Source organism: Takifugu flavidus, chromosome 3 (assembly GCF_003711565.1).
Source record: "Takifugu flavidus isolate HTHZ2018 chromosome 3, ASM371156v2, whole genome shotgun sequence".
Classification (NCBI taxonomy): domain Eukaryota; kingdom Metazoa; phylum Chordata; class Actinopteri; order Tetraodontiformes; family Tetraodontidae; genus Takifugu; species Takifugu flavidus.
This window is the reverse complement of record NC_079522.1, coordinates 5,970,907-5,993,599: the sequence shown is the minus strand read 5'-3', so window position 1 is coordinate 5,993,599 and position 22,693 is coordinate 5,970,907. Positions and strand designations below refer to the sequence as shown.

Below are 22,693 nucleotides of genomic sequence, written 5' to 3'. Positions count from 1 at the left end.
GCACCATTGTAACAGAAAATTTTCATTTTTTCAGTGCACAGGAAATCAATCCAGTGCTTGTCACCATCTATGGCCCCACAGGTGTCGAGACCGGTGTTGTCATTTGGTTCATTATCAGACCAAATTATTATCCTTGTCATACTGCACCCCTGGCAGAGACCAGTGCCACACCTGTTGCCCTTTCCCGGGCAACTGTAGAGCCCTATCCAGGCCAGCTTTAGCAACCAAGCAGAATTATGGAGTCTGTCCAGGTCTCTCGTGTCAAACACAGTGGCCAGCTCAGCGTGTTTCTCTCTGCAGTGTGCCCGGGCTTCCTTCCAGGTCTTATACACATCAATGAAATAGTGCTCGTGGCACATGATAGAGCAATTGAGTCTAGAGCAGGGGTCGGCAACCCAAAATGCTGGAAGAGCCATATTGGACCAAAAAAAACAAACAAATCTGTCTGGAGCCGCCTTATATTGGGCTCATAATGAAGGCAACACATGCTGTAAGTGTCAGTATTAGCGGTATTAGCCTACTTTCCAAATGATAAGTAGGCTACAGATACATAATGAGCATTCATGACTGTAGCTACACTGGTCCAATGAAATAATGGCCACATCATACAGATGTCCTTTTAAAAGTTTTACTCCCAACTCTCGCTCTCTGTTACTGCACCGCCTGACCCACGATGCCACGGGTGCGACCTCTGAACCCTACACGCGACCTATGACTCTATCAAAGGAAACAGACATAAAGAACAATGCATTTTTAAGCCATTTCAACAATAACGATTTGAGACATTCAATGACCGTTTTAAATATGTAAAATAAATATTGACTGAATTTTTCAATTAACATGTCTCTCCGATAGTTACAATGATGAAATGTTTATTTTCCCTGCAGCGAATCCTGGAGAGAATGACGCCCCATGTGACCAATCTGCTGTACGATGGCGCTTTAAGTTTAACTTCCATTATAATGAGATGTTGAAATTAAATATTTATTATTCACATTTTTACAGCAGTGGAAACTTGTTTGTCACGTTTTTCCTCCTACAGAAATTATATTAAAACAATTTCCACTTTTTAAAAAAAAAAGCTCCAGGGAGCCACTAGGGCGGCGCCAAAGAGCCGCATGCGGCTCGAGAGCCACGGGTTGCCGACCCCTGGTCTAGAGGTAAGATCTTAAGCCCGAGCCCGAGTCCGAGCGGGCCGGGTCGGGACAAAATGTCAATTATTACGTTCGGGTCAGGTCGGCTTCTCTCTCGCTAACTTTAAAAAATATATATATATATATTTATTTATATATTATGTATATTAAAACGGTGTATGGTTATTAAACTAAGGAATACTTGTTATAAAATAAATAATTTGGATAAAACAGAGAAGGCGCTGTATGCTAATTGCTATTTAACTACTAAACAGAGCCAGACCATGCCGTGCGCACGTGAACGCCGCGGTCCCGCCCTCTTTTTAATTTTCCATCCATCCACCTGAGGGTTTATTTATTTCCCTTATTTCACAGGAATAACACGCACTTTACACCGAGGTGACCGCTCTGGACCACCTACCTCAGCGGGTCTGACTTCTCAAACAGCAGCTGGTCCAGAAACATGTATGAATGGATTCATCCGTGCGCGCAGTCTCCAGCGGAGGATTTTTAAAGTCTGTTTGTTTCCGCCTTTAGTAACGAAGACTATAGTGAACCTGCTACGCCCTGGAGGCTTTACCCCAGATGCCCTTCCTCGCGATCTACAATTCCTCCTCCTCCCGAATCCTCACAAATAAAATATAAAATTTCGGTTTTGTTTCGGGCTCGGGCCAGCAAATCAAGTTAATTGATCGGGCTCGGGCCGGGTCGGGCTTTAATACCCGCGGGCCTGGGTCGGGTCGGGCTGGATTTTTTAGGCCCGATCTTACCTCTAGTTCAGATACACATCCGGTATTTATATTCCAATAGGCCTCAGAGTGACTCCATTGCAATGTTATACTGTGGCCATCAGTGTTAGACAGAAGGAGTGTACATGTAGTATATTTGTACATGTAGGTGTATTGTTATTTATAGTCATGTGCTGCATGCTTGGCTGCCTCTGCACAGCGTTGGGTGGAATGTGCGTGAGGGAGATTGCGACCCTCCTCATTTGAGCACAATGCTGCACAGTCTGAGGTGCTGACAACAAGCCTGCGCAGATCCATTTCCCAGGGGCTCTGAGGAATCAGTTCAGAGGCCACGATGACTTGTTCTGGTTGCTGCATTTTTCATTGATGCACACCGAAATTGTAAGTGGATCTGTGCTACGCTACCGTCTACACTGGCTAAGCTCCAGCTAACTCCCGAGTAAATTTATACAATATATTTACGATTTGAGTTCGTCATTTACAGCTGATTGAAAATTCTTGTATGCAAAAGGAACACTTAGATTTTATTCTTCTTGTGATCAAAAGTGCTAGCTAGGAACTAAAAACTATTACATTAAAAATTGGCTACGCTCAACCATCTTATCAATGATTGGCTGAAATGTGGTTTGTTATGGTTCGGTGTCCTGCCTGTGCCCCTGGTGTTTTATTGCTGTTTGTTGTCTACGGAGACAAGGCTTTGTCACAGTGTTTTCAGAGCGCAGGCAGCTAGCGCATCAAGAGGAGATGCCAACAATTTGAGACAAAAGGGAAATCTCGCTGAAATCATGCAAGATCGCATAGTGAAGGACAGAAGGACACGGTGAGAAAGGACAATTATTGGGGCGCTTTACAAGATTTTTTCCACAATAAGGACAATGACATGGGTGCTTTTGCAGATTTTGTAAGAACAGACTTCAGTATTTTAGATTATTCACTTTTTTAAAATCCATTGCATCTGTAATAACACAACAGACTGTAGACTTATCAGGAATTTCTTTTGAATAATGTTATTATTGTACATGTACTATGGAAATGAATTAAATGATGTCTTTTTAAGATCTCTAAGAACAAACTATTTCCTTCAGCATATCATTATAATTCTTTCTGAAAAGCTGAACATTAAATCAATGTTCTGGCATCTCTGTTATCATTTATTAGATTTGACCATTTCAGAGAGGCGTCCTGGTACAGACCATAGGAACGGACACAGGCTAAAGCCCATTATGTTTAGAGAGTGTTTAAAATCAGAGAAGGAAGAAGAGTGGTAGGAGACAGGCTGATAAAAAAGACTAAAGGTTAAATTTGGATAATCAGATGAAACGTATGAGAAGACTTTACACAGTCATTTCCTGTAAAACAGCTTTGTCTTAACATGAAACTCGGATTTTACAAAAAATGTAAATTTATTTAAGTTGATGAAATCAAACAGGAACCTACTAGATGATCATAGTCACGGCATTCAAACCAGTTAGGTAAAGCCAGTTTTCAAGGGGTTAAATGATGTAATCCCAGCAAACCCTTAGCAAAACCCCATTGTTGTCCATTCCATGCCCAGTACGGAAAGGCTCAATCCCATCTGAGACCAACTGGTGATTGGTGGATTTCTGATTGTTTTTATGTTGGCGATGGAGTTTAAACAGCTATTTATAGTTGAGACTCAAAGACCAAAATAAAAGTCAAGATCAGTTAAAAGAGGAAGGAAGCGCTGACACAAGAAGTTGAGAAGAGTCTACCCCAGTATATAGTCAACACTTCCTGATTTCTCCTCAGATGGGAACGTTTGGTGCTCATTCTGCTCAAATTTGCATCTCAGTGCTGGATTTTAAAATGGGACAGGCTTTTCCACACCTGCTGGGGCTTTTCTGTAAGTACCAGTAGGACCAGAGTCCTTTCATACTGTCAGCATGTTAAACACCTGATGTGTTCCCAGTTTGATTTGGGAATTATCTGAATTTTTTAGTACTGATGATGTTGCCGCTCTATGGACAACTTCAAGGTAAGGTTGTGTCTTCGCCAGTGTCGTTCCTGTCTCCTTTAGCTTCACCCCATGCTTCTGTTGGCCTCTAGTGCTGACTGTGGAGCCAGACTGGTCCACTTTTTTCACCGGCGAGTCCGTGAAGCTCATGTGTGACATGAGAGAAGGAAAAGACGCAGACTGGCAATATGCAATAAGGAAGGATGGTCAGGAACTTTACCCATTTAGCAGACTCAAGACCCACATGGTACAACTGCTGACAACAAACCAGGGTGGACAATACGCCTGCATTGGTTTTAATAAAAAGAGAAGAACTAGAAAGGAGTCTAATGTAGTTTCTCTCACTGTATCAGGTAAGTCCTGTTGAGCTATAATTACAGGTTTTACTTTCAAGCAGCTAGATTTTACATCTAGTTTGAGATCTGCACCTGATCAGAATTTAGACCTTTATAAGTGTTTTGGTTTCATCTTAAGGTGGTTTTGGGTGTTATTCATGGCAAAAAATAAATAAATAAAAACAAAAAAAAAGAGAAGTGCTAAGACAGCTGCCGGCTAAACAAGAGAAGAGCTGGAGCATTCACCAGAATGACAGGAAGCATTTTAGTGTCATATTTTAGCCTCTCTTTAGTGGCTAAAAACTAGCAAAGAAGTTGCATAAAAGTTACTTGTATTAGCGCAGCTATTTCTTAACAGCATTTAAATGAATGGTAAAAGCGCAACAACCTACATGACACAGTTGTGTTGGCAGACAGGAATTTGATCCTCCAACACCCGGCGGCCATATTGTATCGAGGTGAAACGGTGCCCCTGCGCTGTCGGCACCGGCTTCAGACAGACATGACAACAGCCACCTTCTACAAGAGCAGGTCACTCATCGTAACGGACCCAAACCAGCGGACGCTGATGATGTCAGAAAATGCTGCTGAAATTGGCATCCAGCCACAGTCCGACAGCTCTTACACGTGCAAACTCGGCACGGGTGATGAATCCCAACCGATAAGGGTGAAAGTGGAGCGTAAGTAATACTACAGCCGCTCTGGGTTGAACTGATGGATGCTAACTATTCCGGTTGCTCTGATGTCCACAGCATACAGACCAAAAGCAGAACTAAGGAAAGATGCAGCTGCAGCTGGAGGAAAGGTCACCCTGACGTGTTCTACCATTATACCATCCCATGGTTGGAAGTTCTTCTGGTATAGAGGCAAGAAAAAGGATAGCTTAACCGCACAAGATGTGGCCTTCCTCTCAAATGACAGAATCAGCACATCACAGGGGGGCGTGTACTGGTGCAGGGGAGGAAGAGGAAACCCGGTTTACTACACCGAGTACAGTAACCCAATCGGTATAGGCAATATTGATAAATTGGAATCAAAACACAATTAAGGCAAATGATGTGATTTTTAAACGCTTTCAGTTACAAGCGCAGCTGCGGTGACCCTGCAGCCCAGCTGGCCGGAGATATACTACGGGGAGGCACTCACGCTCTGGTGTAGAATTGAAGGTGGAGAGGATTTCGAATGGATGTATCAATGGGCAGTCCCCAACGCCAACGCCATTGGCATTCAGTCTAAAAATGAATACAGAATCAACTACGCTACAGGATCGCACAATGGGAATTACAGGTGTTTGGGCCAAATGAAGAACACAACGTCGTCGACGGCATGGAGCCCTGCCTTTAATCTAAGAGTGTCCAACAGTAAGTCCTTTAGACACACTCATGTATGAGACATTTGTCCACAAATAACACTGGTCGGTTTTGTCCGAATGTCTGCAGATAAACTGAAACCTAACCTCACAGTGTCTCCATCATGGCTGAGTTCTGGAGACTCTGTTACCCTGAACTGCAGAGTCAAATATCCAGATGTGGGTTGGAGGTTCTACTGGTACAAGGCCATTCCCAATTTGCCCATCAAGTTTTACACCATGGAACCGTTACCTGGCAGCAGCAATGGGACCGAACAGCCTTATTTTATTGTTTACGGACAGACACAGACGGCAGGATATGTCTGTAGAGCTGCAAGAGGAAATCCTCAATCGTTCACTTACAACAGTGAAGTAAAGTTTGTCTGGTCTGGAGGTGAGGATTTATCTTTGGTTTTGGTTTTCCCCTACAAAACAGAACAAATATTAAGCTGTCTTTATAATAATTGTACTTAGTTTGAAAATTCATTTCTGCTAATTAGCCAAGGTGAAGTTTTGCATCTAGTTTAGTAGTTTGGTATCGTCAGTGTTGGTATCTTTCACCTAGACTATGTTTATGCTGACTTAATATATTTTGTTTTTGAGATGTTGAGTCTGCAGCGACCCTCTCCGTGAGCCCTGACCGAGCACAACACTTTATCACGGACACAATGTCGCTGTCGCTGACCTGCGCCGGAGACTCAGCTGAGTGGACAGTCAATAGGTTTTCCTCCTCCGGTTACCTGACCCGTTGCGCCACCTGGGGGTCAATGACTGGACCCACATGCTACATCAATGGGCAGAAATCCATCGACGGGGTGTACTGGTGTGAGACCGCAACAGGACTCTTCAGTAATGCAGTCAACATCACCGGATCCCGTGAGTCTGTTTTACCACTTTCTTACCTACATTACACGACACTATTTCAACTAAATTTATTGGAATGATTTGAGCATATGTCATCACTTTTCAGAGGCAATCTACCCCAAGGGCATCAGCTGCAAGCTTAGCATGCAAGCAAGCTTTCTCTAGATCATAAGATGTTGCTTGATCAGGACATGCTTGGTTTTTCTGGACGGTTTAAAGCTAGTTAAAGTCTAAGGCTTATTTCTAGAAGCAATTAAAGAGGGTGAGGCTTAGTGTTCATACAAGTTAGATAATTAAATATCTCGTGTGACTAATCATTAAAGTGTAAATGAATTATGCAGCAAGACACCCAATTACCAGAAATGCAATATAATTCCCTTTTTCCAGATAACGATACCATCGTGGACTTTCCCGTTCACCCTGTGACTGAGGGACAGCCCGTCACCCTCCGGTGCAAGTGGAAGACAGAACCAAACCTTGCTGTTATTTCTTTCTACAAAAATGACAAACTCATCCAAAATGACACCCGGGGGGAGTTTTTCATCCCTGCTGTTTCAAAGTCCGATGAAGGTTTTTACAAATGTGGGAGGAGAGGCAGGATGCAGCGGTCGGCAGGCTCAACATCGCCAGCAAGCTGGATGTCGATAAAAGGTGAGTGAGTTGTGAGAAGTGTGCCCACCACAGCACAGGTTGGGAATTAATAATAACGTGAATTATCTATGTAGCGGCGGTGTTGTCTCAGCAGCATCCAAGCTCTCCGTTTCCTGTGTGGTTGACTGTTGGACTGGTTTGTGGTATCACTCTGTTTGTGCTCTCTCTCCTTGTTCTGGGCCGCTATGCAAAACGGGAGTTTTCTTTATCCAAGTAGTAGTGTAAATGAGTAAAGTTACTTACTCTGGGCAGTGGAAGGACAGATTGTACCTGAACATCACAAACTTCACTTCACACTTCAACAGTGAAAAATCTTAAACCCAGCGATTCTGGTATATTAAGTTTTATCCTCGTTACTGGTCCACCAGAGCAACAACACCCATCAGTCTCCGTCACTCTGCAGGTACATGGTAAGACTCTTCTGATTTCCTCCACTAACCTAATAACCTACAGTTCTCGCTCTAAAATCAACTTTCCCTCATTCGTGTGCTCTTAAACACAATTCCTTTATGCACCAGTCTCTCACTGGCACTTGCAGCAACATTATATTTTTATGTTTGCTGGTCCTGTAGGTATCGTCTCGTTCATGCGAATAATCCTAGTTTGTGTCCTAACTGTTGCTGCTGGAATAGCAGTGTGTGTCCTTCACAGAAGGCGTCAACAAGGTGAGAACCTTTGCTGTAAGTAGCAGCATGTTTCAAACTAGCTTTCATGGTATACAAATATAACAAGCAGCTTCATTTCTCAAGGGGAACGTGGAGAACTGAGACAGGAGGAGCCAGAACACTGTGAGAGTGGCTTCTGACTCACTGAGAGTGAGGAGCCCCCTCACCTCACCTCACCTCACCTCACCTCACCTCACCTCACCTCACCTCACCTCACCTCACCTCACCTCAGTTCAGGTCAGTTTTCAGGATTCAACAAGGAGAAGAAAACAAAAAAACCTTGATCATCCCCCAAAATTTCAGAGAAACAAAGAAAACTTGAGAAAACTTCCTGGAAACATCACACCAACAGTCAGACACGGAGGTGGTGCTTGATACAATTCCGACTGTCACAATTACTGATCTTTATTTTTATATATATCAATAACTCTAATTCAATGTTATTTCTTTGCTCTCTCTATACTGTTTATTAAATATTCCATCGTATACATTATTAAAAAAATGTTTCCTGTCCTGCATGATATTTGAAATGACCTGTTTGTACACAGAAAATTAAAAAAGTTTTGGATTCAGTTTTATGGTTATCGTGTTTAAGTTGCTGAGTTAAAACTATAACTTCCAAATTAATACACTATAAAAAAGTAAAATAAAGACATCCACTGTCAACTACTGGTAATATGTGCATATCTGTTATCTGGAAGCACATCTGCAGGTGTTATGGTCTCAGTTTTGGATATATGGTCATTTATTCTCATTCTCTCTTAGATAAACATTTCTCCTTATTTGGGACGTGAGTGGCTGACCTTACCTGTGCCAGGTGGCAAACCAGTCAGGCTGCCAATATTTTTCACAGTAAATGACAAAAGAAATGGCGATCCAGATCTAGAGTTGAGTGTTGTACCGTACCTTGTGTAGACCTTTGTGTCACCACAGAAGCAGCATCAGCATCACGGTCCTGTGCTTTGGTTCTTTGCGATAAATAAACCTAAAAAAAAGGAAGTGCATCAAAAATAAAGTCACAAACATGGCTTCAAGGTACAGTTTCAAAATGCAAATATGCCGAGCGTATGTTACTGACTGTTTCATGACTGCTGTTGCTATGTGGTCACAGGTTTGTACATTACAACTAGCTAGCAAAGCCAGATTTAGAAAGACATTTTCACGATGATCTGAAAAATTCAGTCATTTTTTCCTACCTGTGATCTCATTTTCTACCACTAAGAGAAGCCACTTCTGCTCAACTCTGGTCCAGGTCAGACACTCTGCAGGTGAGCTCTGAGTCCACTTTAGAGGTAAGATCTTAAGCCCGAGCCCGAGTCCGAGCCCAAAATGTCAATTATTACGTTCGGGTTGGGTCGGCTTCTCTCTCGCTAACTTTAAAAAAATATATATATATTTATTATATATTATGTATATTAAAACGATGTATGGTTATTAAACTAAGGAATACTTGTTATAAAATAAATAATTTGGATAAAACAGAGAAGGCGCTGTATGCTAATTGCTATTTAACTACTAAACAGAGCCAGACCATGCCGTGCGCACGTGAATGCCGCGGTCCCGCCCTCTTTTTAATTTTCCATCCATCCATCTGAGGGTTTATTTATTTCCCTTATTTCACAGGAATAACACGCACTTTACACCGAGGTGACCGCTCTGGACCACCTACCTCAGCGGGTCTGACTTCTCAAACAGCAGCTGGTCCAGAAACATGTATGAATGGATTCATCCGTGCGCGCAGTCTCCAGCGGAGGATTTTTAAAGTCTGTTTGTTTCCGCCTTTAGTAACGAAGACTATAGTGAACCTGCTACGCCCTGGAGGCTTTACCCCAGATGCCCTTCCTCGCGATCTACAATTCCTCCTCCTCCTGAATCCTCACAAATAAAATATAAAATTTCGGTTTTGTTTCGGGCTCGGGCCAGCAAATCAAGTTAATTGATCGGGCTCGGGCCGGGTCGGGCTCTAATACCCGCGGGCCTGGGTCGGGTCAGGCTGGATTTTTTAGGCCCAATCTTACCTCTAGTTCAGATACACATCCGGTATTTATATTCCAATAGGCCTCAGAGTGACTCCATTGCAATGTTATGATACTGTGGCCATCAGTGTTAGACAGAAGTTGTGTACATGTAGTATATTTGTACATGTAGGTGTATTGTTATTTATAGTCATGTGCTGCATGCTTGGCTGCCTCTGCACAGCGTTGGGTGGAATGTGTGTGAGGGAGATTGCGACCCTCCTCATTTGAGCACAATGCTGCACAGTCTGGGGTGCTGACAACAAGCCCGCGCAGATCCATTTCCCAGGGGCTCTGAGGAATCAGTTCAGAGGCCACGATGACTTGTTCTGGTTGCTGCATTTTTCATTGATGCACACCGAAATTGTAAGTGGATCTGTGCTACGCTACCGTCTACACTGGCTAAGCTCCAGCTAACTCCCGAGTAAATTTATACAATATATTTACGATTTGAGTTCGTCAGTTACAGCTGATTGAAAATTCTTGTATGCAAGAGGAACACTTAGATTTTATTCTTCTTGTGATCAAAAGTGCTAGCTAGGAACTAAAAACTATTATATTAAAAATTGGCGACGCTCAACCATCTTATCAATGATTGGCTGAAATGTGGTTTGTTATGGTTCGGTGTCCTGCCTGTGCCCCTGGTGTTTTATTGCTGTTTGTTGTCTACGGAGACAAGGCTTTGTCACAGTGTTTTCAGAGCGCAGGCAGCTAGCGGATCAAGAGGAGATGCCAACAATTTGAGACAAAAGGGAAATCTCGCTGAAATCATGCATGATCGCATAGTGAAGGACACAGTGAGAAAGGACAATTATTGGGGCGCTTTACAAGATTTTGACATGGGTGCTTTTGCAGATTTTGTAAGAACAGACTTCAGTATTTTAGATTATTCACTTTTTTAAAATCCATTGCTGTTACGGTACATAGTGGTAGCGGACCCGAACGCAGGCCAGGACACAGAGGTGGAGAGGTCAAGGGCTTTATTTACACGGAAGGGGAGCACACATCAACAGAAACAGTCCTCCTGGACCGCATGGCGATTAGGAGGCAGCGTCTGCCCCTCCAAGGTCCATCGGCGAGTTCCCAAACCAGCCGCAGTCCCCCTGGACTGCCGGGAACTCGGAACACCGGTGAGTCCTCAAACAGCTGCAGTCCTCCTGGACCGGCGAGGGCTCGGGAGTCCGGCGCCTCACGAACGTGCCCCGAGACACTGAGGGCAGAGGCAGTCCTCCTAGACTGCAAGGGGGGCAGGAGCGGTCCTCCAGGAGAAACGGAACAGCAACAGGAGAGGCCCTCCAGGAAAACCGGAAGCTCGGCGACAGGAGTGGCCCTCCAGGGCAACAGGAACACAGGAACAGGAGAGGCCCTCCAGAAAACCGGAAGCTCGGAGACAGGAGTGGCCCTCCAAGGCAACAGGAACACAGGAACAGGAGCCAACACCAAGGAACCCAAACAAGCTCCCACACTAGACCAACGAACAGACTCCCAACACGAACAGACACCCCGGCACTGACAGGCAGGCACAACCTGCTTAAATAGGCAGCAAGATGTAAATTGCCTACAGGTGCGCCCACCTGCAGTGCCAGCTGCACCCAATTGTGCTCCACACCACACCCTGCAGGCCAAAGACAGACACAACCCAGAAATCCCAACAATTGCATCTGTAATAACACAACAGACTGTAGACTTATCAGGAATTTCTTTTGAATAATGTTATTATTGTACATGTACTATGGAAATGAATTAAATGATGTCTTTTTAAGATCTCTAAGAACAAACTATTTCCTTCAGCATATCATTATAATTCTTTCTGAAAAGCTGAACATTAAATCAATGTTCTGGCATCTCTGTTATCATTTACTAGATTTGACCATTTCAGAGAGGCATCCTGGTACAGACCATAGGAACGGACACAGGCTAAAGCCCATTATGTTTAGAGAGTGTTTAAAATCAGAGAAGGAAGAAGAGTGGTAGGAGACAGGCTGATAAAAAAGACTAAAGGTTAAATTTGGATAATCAAATGAAACGTATGAGAAGACTTTACACAGTCATTTCCTGTAAAACAGGAAACAGCTATTTAAAATTGAGAGTCAAAGACCAAAATAAAAGTCAAGATCAGTTAAAAGAGGAAGGAAGCGCTGACACAAGAAGTCAAGAAGAGTCTACCCCAGTATATAGTCAACACTTCCTGATTTCTCCTCAGATGGGAACGTTTGGTGCTCATTCTGCTCAAATTTGCATCTCAGTGCTGGATTTTAAAATGGGACAGGCTTTTCCACACCTGCTGGGGCTCTTCTGTAAGTACCAGTAGGACCAGAGTCCTTTCATACTGTCAGCATGTTAAACACCTGATGTGTTCCCAGTTTGATTTGGGAATTATCTGAATTTTTTAGTGCTGATGATGTTGCCGCTCTATGGACAACTTCAAGGTAAGGTTGCGTCTTCGCCAGTGTCGTTCCTGTCTCCTTTAGCTTCACCCCATGCTTCTGTTGGCCTCTAGTGCTGACTGTGGAGCCAGACTGGTCCACTTTTTTCACCGGCGAGTCCGTGAAGCTCATGTGTGACATGACAGAAGGAAAAGACGCAGACTGTTATTGTGCAATAAGGAAGGATGGTCAGGACCTTTACCCATTTAGCGCACTCAAGACCCACATGGTACAACTGCTGACAACAAACCAGGGTGGACAATACACCTGCATTGGTTTTAATATACAGAGAGGATCTACAAAGGAGTCTAATGTAGTTTCTCTCACTGTATCAGGTAAGTCCTGTTGAGCTATAATTGCAGGTTTTACTTTCAAGCAGCTAGATTTTACATCTAGTTTGAGATCTGCACCTGATCAGAATTTAGACCTTTATAAGTCTTTTGGTTTCATCTTAAGGTGGTTTTGGGTGTTATTCATGGCAAAAAATAAATAAATAAAAACCGAAAACAAGAGAAGGGCTAAAACAGCTGCGAAACAAGAGAAGAGCTGGAGCATTCCCCAGAATGACAGGAAGCATTTTAGTGTCATATTTTAGCCTCTCTTTAGTGGCTAAAAACTAGCAAAGAAGTTGCATAAAAGTTAATTGTATTAGCGCAGCTATTTCTTAACAGCATTTAAATGAATGGTGAAAGCGCAACAACCTACATGACACAGTTGTGTTGGCAGACAGGAATTTGATCCTCCAACACCCGGCGGCCATATTGTATCGAGGTGAAACGGTGTCCCTGCGCTGTCGGCACCGGCTTCAGACAGACATGACAACAGCCACCTTCTACAAGAACAGGTCACTCATCGTAACGGACCCAAACCAGCGGACGCTGATGATATCAGAAAATGCTGCTGAAATTGGCATCCAGCTACAGTCCGACAGCTCTTACACGTGCAAACTCGGCACGGGTGATGAATCCCAACCGATAAGGGTGAAAGTGGAGCGTAAGTAATACTACAGCCGCTCTGGGTTGAACTGATGGATGCTAACTATTCCGGTTGCTCTGACGTCCACAGCATACAGACCAAAAGCAGAACTAAGGAAAGATGTAGCTGCAGCTGGAGGAAAGGTCACCCTGACGTGTTCTACCATTATACCATCCCATGGTTGGAAGTTCTTCTGGTATAGAGGCAAGAAAAAGGATGGCTTAACCGCACAAGATGTGGCCTTCCTCTCAAATGACAGAATCAGCACATCACAGGGGGGCGTGTACTGGTGCAGGGGAGGAAGAGGAAACCCGGTTTACTACACCGAGTACAGTAACCCAATCGGTATAGGCAATATTGATAAATTGGAATCAAAACACAATTAAGGCAAATGATGTGATTTTTAAACGCTTTCAGTTACAAGCGCGGCTGCGGTGACCCTGCAGCCCAGCTGGCCGGAGATATACTACGGGGAGGCACTCACGCTCTGGTGTAGAATTGAAGGTGGAGAGGATTTCGAATGGATCTATCAATGGGTAGTCCCCAACGCCAACGCCATTGGCATTCAGTCTAAAAATGAATACAGAATCAACTACGCTACAGGATCGCACAATGGGAATTACAGGTGTTTGGGCCAAATGAAGAACACAACGTCGTCGACGGCATGGAGCCCTGCCTTTAATCTAAGAGTGTCCAACAGTAAGTCCTTTAGACACACTCATGTATGAGACATTTGTCCACAAATAACACTGGTCGGTTTTGTCCGAATGTCTGCAGATAAACTGAAACCTAACCTCACAGTGTCTCCATCATGGCTGAGTTCTGGAGACTCTGTTACCCTGAACTGCAGAGTCAAATATCCAGATGTGGGTTGGAGGTTCTACTGGTACAAGGCCATTCCCAATTTACCCATCAAGTTTTACACCATGGAACCGTTACCTGGCAGCAGCAATGGGACCGAACAGCCTTATTTTATTGTTTATGGACAGGCACAGACGGCAGGATATGTCTGTAAAGCTGCAAGAGGAAATCCTCAATCGTTCACTCACCCCAGTAAAGTAAAGTTTGTCTGGTCTGGAGGTGAGGATTTATCTTTGGTTTTGGTTTTCCCCTACAAAACAGAACAAATATTAAGCTGTCTTTATAATAATTGTACTTAGTTTGAAAATTCATTTCTGCTAATTAGCCAAGGTGAAGTTTTGCATCTAGTTTAGTAGTTTGGTATCGTCAGTGTTGGTATCTTTCACCTAGACTATGTTTATGCTGACTTAATATATTTTGTTTTTGAGATGTTCAGTCTGCAGCGACCCTCTCCGTGAGCCCTGACCGAGCACAACACTTTATCACGGACACAATGTCGCTGTCGCTGACCTGCGCCGGAGACTCAGCTGAGTGGACAGTCAATAGGTTTTCCTCCGCCGGTTACCTGACCCGTTGCGCCGCCTGGCGGCCAATGACTGGACCCACATGCTACATCAATGGGCGGATATTCATCGACGGGGTGTACTGGTGCGAGACCGCAACAGGACTCTTCAGTAATGCAGTCAACATCACCGTATCCCGTGAGTCTGTTTTACCACTTTCTTACCTACATTACACGACACTATTTCAACTAAATTTATTGGAATGATTTGAGCATATGTCATCACTTTTCAGAGGCAATCTACCCCAAGGGCATCAGCTGCAAGCTTAGCATGCAAGCAAGCTTTCTCTAGATCATAAGATGTTGCCTGATCAGGACATGCTTGGTTTTTCTGGACGGTTTAAAGCTAGTTAAAGTCTAAGGCTTATTTCTAGAAGCAATTAAAGAGGGTGAGGCTTAGTGTTCATACAAGTTAGATAATTAAATATCTCGTGTGACTAATCATTAAAGTGTAAATGAATTATGCAGCAAGACACCCAATTACCAGAAATGCAATGTAATTCCCTTTTTCCAGATAACGATACCATCGTGGACTTTCCCGTTCACCCTGTGACTGAGGGACAGCCCGTCACCCTCCGGTGCATGTGGACGACAGAACTAAACCTTGCTGTTATTTCTTTCTACAAAAATGACAAACTCATCCAAAATGACACCCGGGGGGAGTTTTTCATCCCTGCTGTTTCAAAGTCCGATGAAGGTTTTTACAAATGTGGGAGGAAAGGCAGGATGCAGCGGTCGGCAGGCTCAACATCGCCAGCAAGCTGGATGTCGATAAAAGGTGAGTGAGTTGTGAGAAGTGTGCCCACCACAGCACAGGTTGGGAATTAATAATAATGTGAATTATCTATGTAGCGGCGGTGTTGTCTCAGCAGCATCCAAGCTCTCCTGTAGGTATCGTCTCATTCATGCGAATAATCCTAGTTTGTGTCCTAACTGTTGCTGCTGGAATAGCAGTGTGTGTCCTTCACAGAAGGCGTCAACAAGGTGAGAACCTTTGCTGCAAGTAGCAGCATGTTTCAAACTAGCTTTCATGGTCTACAAATATAACAAGCAGCTTCATTTCTCAAGGGGAAAGTGGAGAACTGAGACAGGAGCCAGAACACTGTGAGAGTGGCTTCTGACTCACTGAGAGTCACCTCACCTCACCTCACCTCACCTCACCTCACCTCACCTCAGTTCAGGTCAGTTTTCAGGAATCAACAAGGAAAAAAAAAAAAAAAACTTGATCATCCCCCAAAATTTCAGAGAAACGAAGAAAACTTGAGAAAACCTCCTGGAAACATCACACCAACAGTCAGACACGGAGGTGGTGCTTAATACAATTCCGACTGTCACAATTACTGATCTTTATTTTTATGTATATCAATAACTCTAATTCAATGTTATTTCTTTGCTCTCTCTATACTGTTTATTAAATATTCCATCGTATACATTATTAAAAAAATCTTTCCTGCCCTGCATGATATTTGAAATGACCTGTTTGTACACAGAAAATTAAAAAAGTTTTGGATTCAGTTTTATGGTTATCGTGTTTAAGTTGCTGAGTTAAAACTATAACTTCCAAATTAATACACTATAAAAAAGTAAAATAAAGATATCGACTGTTGTGAGGGTGAAGTTTTGGTCACCCGCGCTGTTCGTTCACTAGACTCAGAGTAACCACGCAAACAACAGGAGTTCCTTGCAAGGGCTGAGCAGCAGTTCAAGCTTCCTCTGTCAACTCTGTTCGTCTGCTGCTCGCTCACCTCTTTTATTGGTGCAAACAGAATGGGTGTCTAAACTCGTTGTCTTCTGACATCTTTACAAACTTCTCTAATCTTGACCAACAGGATACATCTGGGTGCTGCACTTGGTTGTAAGCAGCTTCAGCACTTTTACGAAACACTCTCATGTTCTTCTTTTCCTGTCAACGCTCCTCAAACACTCAAAATCTACATACAATAGCATTTAAAGATAATATTAATAACAACAATAACAATAATTCTTCTCACACTGTCAACTACTGGTAATATGTGCATATCTGTTATCTGGAAGCACATCTGCAGGTGTTATGGTCTCAGTTTTGGATATATGGTCATTTATTCTCATTCTCTCTTAGATAAACATTTCTCCTTATTTGGGACGGGAGTGGCTGACCTTACCTGTGCCAGGTGGCAAACCAGTCAGGCTGCCAATATTTTTCACAGTAAATGACAAAAGAAATGGCGATCCAGATCTAGAGTTGAGTGTTGTACTGTACCTTGTGTAGACCTTTGTGTCACCACAGAAGCAGCATCAGCATCACGGTCCTGTGCTTTGGTTCTTTGCGATAAATAAAGCTAAAAAAAAAGGAAGTGCATCAAAAATAAAGTCACAAACATGGCTTCAAGGAACAGTTTCAAAATGCAAATTTGCCGAGCGCATGTTACTGTTTCATGACTGCTGTTGCTATGTGGTCACAGGTTTGTACATTACAACTAGCTAGCAAAGCCAGATTTAGAAAGACATTTTCACGATGATCTGAAAAATTCATTTTTTTCCTACCTGTGATCTCATTTTCTACCACTAAGAGAAGCCACTTCTGCTCAACTCTGGTCCAGGTCAGACACTCTGCAGGTGAGCTCTGAGTCCACTTTAGAGGTAAGATCTTAAGCCCGAGCCCGAGTCCGAGCCCAAAATGTCAATTATTACGTTCAGGTCGGGCCGGCTTCTCTCTCGCTAACTTTAAAAAAATATATATATATTTATTTATATATTATGTATATTAAAACGATGTATGGTTATTAAACTAAGGAATACTTGTTATAAAATAAATAATTTGGATAAAACAGAGAAGGCGCTGTATGCTAATTGCTATTTAACTACTAAACAGAGCCAGACCATGCCGTGCGCACGTGAATGCCGCGGTCCCGCCCTCTTTTTAATTTTCCATCCATCCATCTGAGGGTTTATTTATTTCCCTTATTTCACAGGAATAACACGCACTTTACACCGAGGTGACCGCTCTGGACCACCTACCTCAGCGGGTCTGACTTCTCAAACAGCAGCTGGTCCAGAAACATGTATGAATGGATTCATCCGTGCGCGCAGTCTCCAGCGGAGGATTTTTAAAGTCTGTTTGTTTCCGCCTTTAGTAACGAAGACTATAGTGAACCTGCTACGCCCTGGAGGCTTTACCCCAGGTGCCCTTCCTCGCGATCTACAATTCCTCCTCCTCCTGAATCCTCACAAATAAAATATAAAATTTCGGGTTTGTTTCGGGCTCGGGCCAGCAAATCAAGTTAATTGATCGGGCTCGGGCCGGGTCGGGCTTTAATACCCGCGGGCCTGGGTCGGGTCGGGCTGGATTTTTTAGGCCCGATCTTACCTCTAATTGTGTCCTAAAAACCCACCAAACTGTCATTGGGCATTATCAAGGCTGAGTGAGAGAAAGAAGTCTGTATCGTCTTGATTGACTTACCAACCAGAAAGAACAGAGTTAAGTTCCACCTCATCTTTTGTCTCTTAAGTAAAAGATAAAACTGGAAAGAAAAACTGGACCTAAGGCTCGGATTGCAAGTGCTAAAAACTGAATTTCAATAAAATCATGAACGCACACCATCTAAAAGCACAATAATTAAAGCTAATAATAATATTAAAGTGGATACACTGAGTAGCATGTAAAAAATACTGATGATCACTCGCAACACCACCATTTATACGCCTGCTGCCACAGTTGGCATTTGAATATTGAAATCTCCAGTTCATATCTTGATTATCAGGGAAAGTTGCTTTTTCTGAGCAGAAAATGTGCACAATGCCAAACATAAATGTGCTGTAATGTCTCGCTAAAAGCGTTGGAAGTGTTTGTCATGTGTAAAAGTCAGAGCAATGTTCAGCTTTGCATAAACATCAACATGAAAAAAAGAAATCACAGTTTGTCAGGTTCCCAGCTTCTGGTAACTCTTGTGTTGTTGTTTTTCCCCTGCAGGGGGCGTGGTGGAGCCACGAGTGGCGCCGGGTACTGGCGCACCTGCAGACTATCGGTGATCAAGCCACCTCTTTATGGACTGTTCTCACAGGTTGCCAGCGTTGGGTGTTTTGTCTGATTCCAAAAACCCCGACTACACCTTCCTGGATTTTCGTAGAGCTTTATTCCTGTGTGGTTTATTTGGAGCCCGATTTATGGATTATCGTTTGGATTTTTCCTCTTGGACTACTTTTGACCCCGCTCGGGATTGTTTGTGAGTTTGCCTTTCCGGCTTGGCTTTAGAACTAATCGTGGTCTCCACCTCTTTTGAGTTAAATACATTCCTGTGATCTTCAATAAAGTTTCTCGGAAGACGATCTGCCACTGTGTGCTGCCTGCTTTCGGGTCCTGGTACAACCGTTCGTAAAACAGTTGATTCTATGACGGGGCATCAACTGGAATTTTGCGCATCATGTTTGCATCTAGGTGAATTTCAGATATTACTGAAACATGGCTCAATTGTATTTTCCTACAATGTATTACTTGGGGTTTATTTCAAGAATTATTTACAATAATCTCTTTGGCTAAATTGTGCATCACGTAAATATTGGCGTAAATTTGCTGAGGGAAATTGACTTTCTCAATGAGTAAGAAGGGTCATTTACAGGCATTGCAGGTTTTACCCTGCGGAGGCAGCATTTTACCCATTAGCCATTTGAACGTCAATGCCAAACCGCATGGAAGAAAAAGCAAGTCGTTGTACACAAGGTTGAGGAAAAACAATCCTTGGAAATGCTGTTAAGGCTGTTTCTAGGTTTGTAAAACTTGTGATGCTGAAATCAAAGAAAACACAACCCAACAGCTGCTTGGCAACAGCAGTTTCCTATTTATTTAAATCTACATCATTCAAAACCTTCCCTGCCCCCAAACTTTCACAATTTAAATAAAATAAAAAATGCGTCTGGTTTTACAACAGTGTTAGCACTGTAAGGTTCTTAACCTTAAAAACAGTATCTGTTGAAATTTCAGTTAAAAAGAATCCTATTGCAATTGAACAAGGAGGGGGAATTTGAAATGTCCCTTTTTGCAATGTTCTGTTAAACTGTGAAATCGGTTTTAAAAGAAGAGGAAGAAGGCAAATACTGGAGGATAAACACTGTTTGTTTTATTTATAAAAAATGTGCATAAATTAACATTCATTTCAAATTTATATTTACACTGCTTATAGTTAAAAAAAAAGTCTGCCATGCAAAAACGGTTTTTTTTTTCATGCTCTACACAGGCTAGGCAGACAACATGATAACGGTTAACATTTATAGTACGCTAATTAAATTAATACCACTTTATCTTTATTTTCCAAAAACCTGTTGCAATGTTTTGACTGGAAATACTTCTGGTATCTAGATTTGGTGATAACATAACAGTATTTAACATCTTTACTGCCATAACATAGCATCTTAACACACTATTTCTTATATTTTTTTACTAAAATAGTCAGAGGAAAGAGACATTTGAAGCATAACTTATAGGTGCTAATCCAGCGGCTCCACACTGGCCAGAGTCTTGAGCTCTGGCTCATTTTGTCCCACCACACTGCTCATGTTCTTGTTCTTGCCTTTGAAGGGCTTCCCCAGCTTCACTGACAAAGATTGAAGTACGGTGTTTGAGGAGCTGCTCATGCGGCCACTGCGCGTACTTGTGGTCCGGCTCTCTGAGTAGGTGCCCTCAAAGAGCTTGCCCATGAAACTGAGGCCAGCCTGCCGGATGTGGGAGCTGCCGGCAAAAACATAGAGGATGGGGTTGGCGGCGCTGCTAAAGTAGGCAAAAGCTGTGACGTTTGGACGGGCGGTTTTGGCAGCATTGATCACCGAAGCCTTGCCCTGGAGCAGACCAGTTACCTGGATCAAAATGAACAGAAATGTTAGAGGAGGGGAGCAAAGGAACGAGGTGATCACAAGGTGGATACAAAAAAGGTATAACAAATATGGTCGGGTCCCCCCCCCACTTGAGTATGCAGTACTGATAACCCTGGCCTGCTTCAATGATGATGTAGCATCAACGCAATTTCTGGCCAATCAGACCAGCTTCTGCCAATCCCTTTGAATTCATTATGACCCTTTTCTAATATATTTGACTTGAAGAAATAGGAAAATTGTCATATAAACTGCCCTATGCTGGTGTTTACTTGGTTAAAAATACTTGTTTGAGCATGAGACAACATTACTACCAATGAACGTTTCAGTGAATCGGTAGCCCATTTTAGCCCTTTGTAGCCTATTTGTAACTGCTGTGGGATACATTTGTAGCATCTCTGGATAGGCAGGTCACAGGTGGCCTTGCTGCCTAGACAGTAAATTGTGCGACATTGCAGTTCAATTCATATTGAGAGTGAATTGAACTGGACCATAGGAAGCTTTAAATCACACCTGTATGAGGTTGACAATGTGATAGGGCAGCCAAAACACCGCAAAGGTACATATGATCATCAGGATGAGGCAGCTCCCTTGAGATCTGCGATGGAAGCGGGCACTCTGTAGACGGCAGATGACCGAGGAGTAGCAGGTGTTGATGAGGGTGAAAGGCACCAGGCAGCCCATAATAGTCTCAAACAGGTACTGGAAGGCCTCGTGGCCCACACTTTTCCAGTGATATGGAATACAAAATTTTAACGTGCCGTTTGGCTTCTTCAGATTGCTGTTGGACAGGAAAAGGAAATGATTTTTGAGAAAAAACAAACATCACTGTAAAATTGCAAATGAAAGGAATGCTGGAATTTTACCTCCGGTAGAAAGGCATGGGCAGGGAGAAGATGAACGCTAACATCCAGACCCCCATCAGCAACGCAAGCAGGGATCGTTTGGTCCTCATTCTCTGGGACAGAAAGGGCTTGGTAACGGCCAGCCAGCGGTCCATGCTCATTAGGCAGATCAGGTAAATGGACACATACATGTTCACGCTGGACAGGTAATGCACCAGCTTGCATGCAGCCGAGCCGAACTCCCAGCCCCTTCCCCCGGCCAGGTAGCGCAGAAACAACGGCGCACTGAGCAGCACGAAAGCATCTGCCAGAGCCAGATTCAGCACCAGGATGCAAGTCACCGAGCGCTTCCTTACTCGGCACAGCACTGACCAGACCACGAACAGATTCCCAGGGAAGCCCAGGATGAAGGCCAGGGTCAGGATGGCGATGCCGACCTGAGCTGAAACACTGATAGATCCTCCCGGTGGAGTAAATGAAGAGGAGGAGGAAGAGGAGGGGGGTTGCAAGGTGCTGTTGGCCATAGTGATGAATCTGAAAGTGAAGAAACAGATGGTAATCCTTCAAGATTTGTCATCTGGCCAGATTTTTACAGCACCAAAAAATCTTATTAGTTTATTGAAAATGATCCAAATAAATAAGACAAAGATTATTAAGGCAGCGACAGCACCAGTATAAACTAAATAAATGTAAAGCAAAACTTTCTAACAGTGATGTACGAAGATATTAACACCAAAGCTGAAATGTGTCTCTTTACCAATGCAAGAACTTTTAAAATATCATAAGATATAATAGGTAAGTTACATTCTGACCTTCAACAGCAGAGTTCCTTTCTGAATTCAGGCTACCTACTGTGATCTCCCAGAGTTCCTTCTCTAATCTGACAAGAGAGAAAGAAAAAATAAAATACGTACCGTATATTGAGTAAGAATGGTCATGTGAGGGGAAATCAAGGACAGGAAGCCAGTTCCAGCTTGCTGGGTTCTGATGTGTTTGTGGTTCCTGGTACATGATGAGTCAAACTGCCATAGATTTGAATGGTTGATAACACAAGAATGTTTTGAGGGCAGCATCATTTTCTAGCAAAGTTTTTTTTCCAAGTAAAAAAAAGCCACAGAATGAGAGGAGGAGGCCAAAATGGTCCAAGAAAGTGTCAAACCGTGGTGATGCATGAGTTCTAAAGCCCACGTGTATTAATGTGGGCTCTTGCACCATAGGTGGTGTCAGGATATTCCTCAACATGTATCTTTCATAGCTGCGCATGAAAGACAAGCTGTACTGAATTACCCAACTCTGCCCAGTTGAGTCATATTGCAGGAAAATGTGCTTTTGTACCATTTTCTATTAGGTGGCGGGAAGACAAATAGCACAAACTGTATCGATGAACGTGTTAAGAGGCACAGTTCCGTTTACTCCGTGAAAGTATGTCTTTCCGTTATCGACAGAAT

At 43.2% G+C, this 22,693-nt stretch overlaps 3 protein-coding genes across 10 annotated transcripts; 2 read left to right on the top strand and 1 right to left on the bottom strand.

The window, feature by feature from the left end:
- Nucleotides 1-3,451: 3,451 nt before the first annotated feature.
- On the top strand, nt 3,452-11,513 carry LOC130523233 (Fc receptor-like protein 5). The gene is made up of 15 exons (XM_057028319.1): nt 3,452-3,746; nt 3,843-3,878; nt 3,950-4,210; nt 4,606-4,872; nt 4,945-5,199; nt 5,272-5,553; nt 5,632-5,934; nt 6,144-6,416; nt 6,792-7,055; nt 7,424-7,467; nt 7,621-7,720; nt 7,805-7,957; nt 8,486-8,607; nt 8,943-9,012; nt 9,344-11,513. Exons 1-12 carry the CDS (start codon nt 3,653-3,655, stop codon nt 7,858-7,860), a joined length of 2,235 nt encoding a protein of 744 aa, XP_056884299.1. The 5' UTR covers nt 3,452-3,652; the 3' UTR covers nt 7,861-7,957; nt 8,486-8,607; nt 8,943-9,012; nt 9,344-11,513.
- Nucleotides 11,514-11,935: 422 nt separating this feature from the next.
- Nucleotides 11,936-18,864, top strand: LOC130523231 (Fc receptor-like protein 5). 7 transcript variants are annotated; one of them, XR_008949835.1, is made up of 14 exons: nt 11,936-12,032; nt 12,129-12,164; nt 12,236-12,496; nt 12,888-13,154; nt 13,227-13,481; nt 13,554-13,835; nt 13,914-14,216; nt 14,426-14,698; nt 15,074-15,337; nt 15,412-15,543; nt 15,628-15,740; nt 16,658-17,154; nt 17,511-17,600; nt 18,509-18,864. XR_008949835.1 is itself a non-coding variant. In XM_057028312.1 (11 exons), the coding sequence occupies exons 1-11, from the start codon at nt 11,939-11,941 to the stop codon at nt 15,678-15,680; spliced, it is 2,220 nt and encodes a 739-aa protein (XP_056884292.1). In that variant the 5' UTR covers nt 11,936-11,938; the 3' UTR covers nt 15,681-16,074. The 7 variants fall into 7 exon arrangements, 2 of the variants coding, with proteins under 2 accessions (XP_056884292.1, XP_056884293.1); XR_008949832.1 differs by having other exon boundaries at nt 17,511-17,650; XR_008949833.1 differs by having other exon boundaries at nt 16,658-17,178.
- Nucleotides 18,865-19,630: 766 nt separating this feature from the next.
- Nucleotides 19,631-22,323, bottom strand: ltb4r (leukotriene B4 receptor). 2 transcript variants are annotated; one of them, XM_057028357.1, is made up of 4 exons: nt 22,160-22,323; nt 21,267-21,779; nt 20,914-21,181; nt 19,631-20,385 (listed from the first exon to the last, which is right to left on the bottom strand). In XM_057028357.1, the coding sequence occupies exons 2-4, from the start codon at nt 21,767-21,769 to the stop codon at nt 20,020-20,022; spliced, it is 1,137 nt and encodes a 378-aa protein (XP_056884337.1). In that variant the 5' UTR covers nt 21,770-21,779; nt 22,160-22,323; the 3' UTR covers nt 19,631-20,019. The 2 variants fall into 2 exon arrangements, with proteins under 2 accessions (XP_056884337.1, XP_056884336.1); XM_057028356.1 differs by having other exon boundaries at nt 22,058-22,217.
- Between the last annotated feature and the right edge of the window lie 370 nt (nt 22,324-22,693).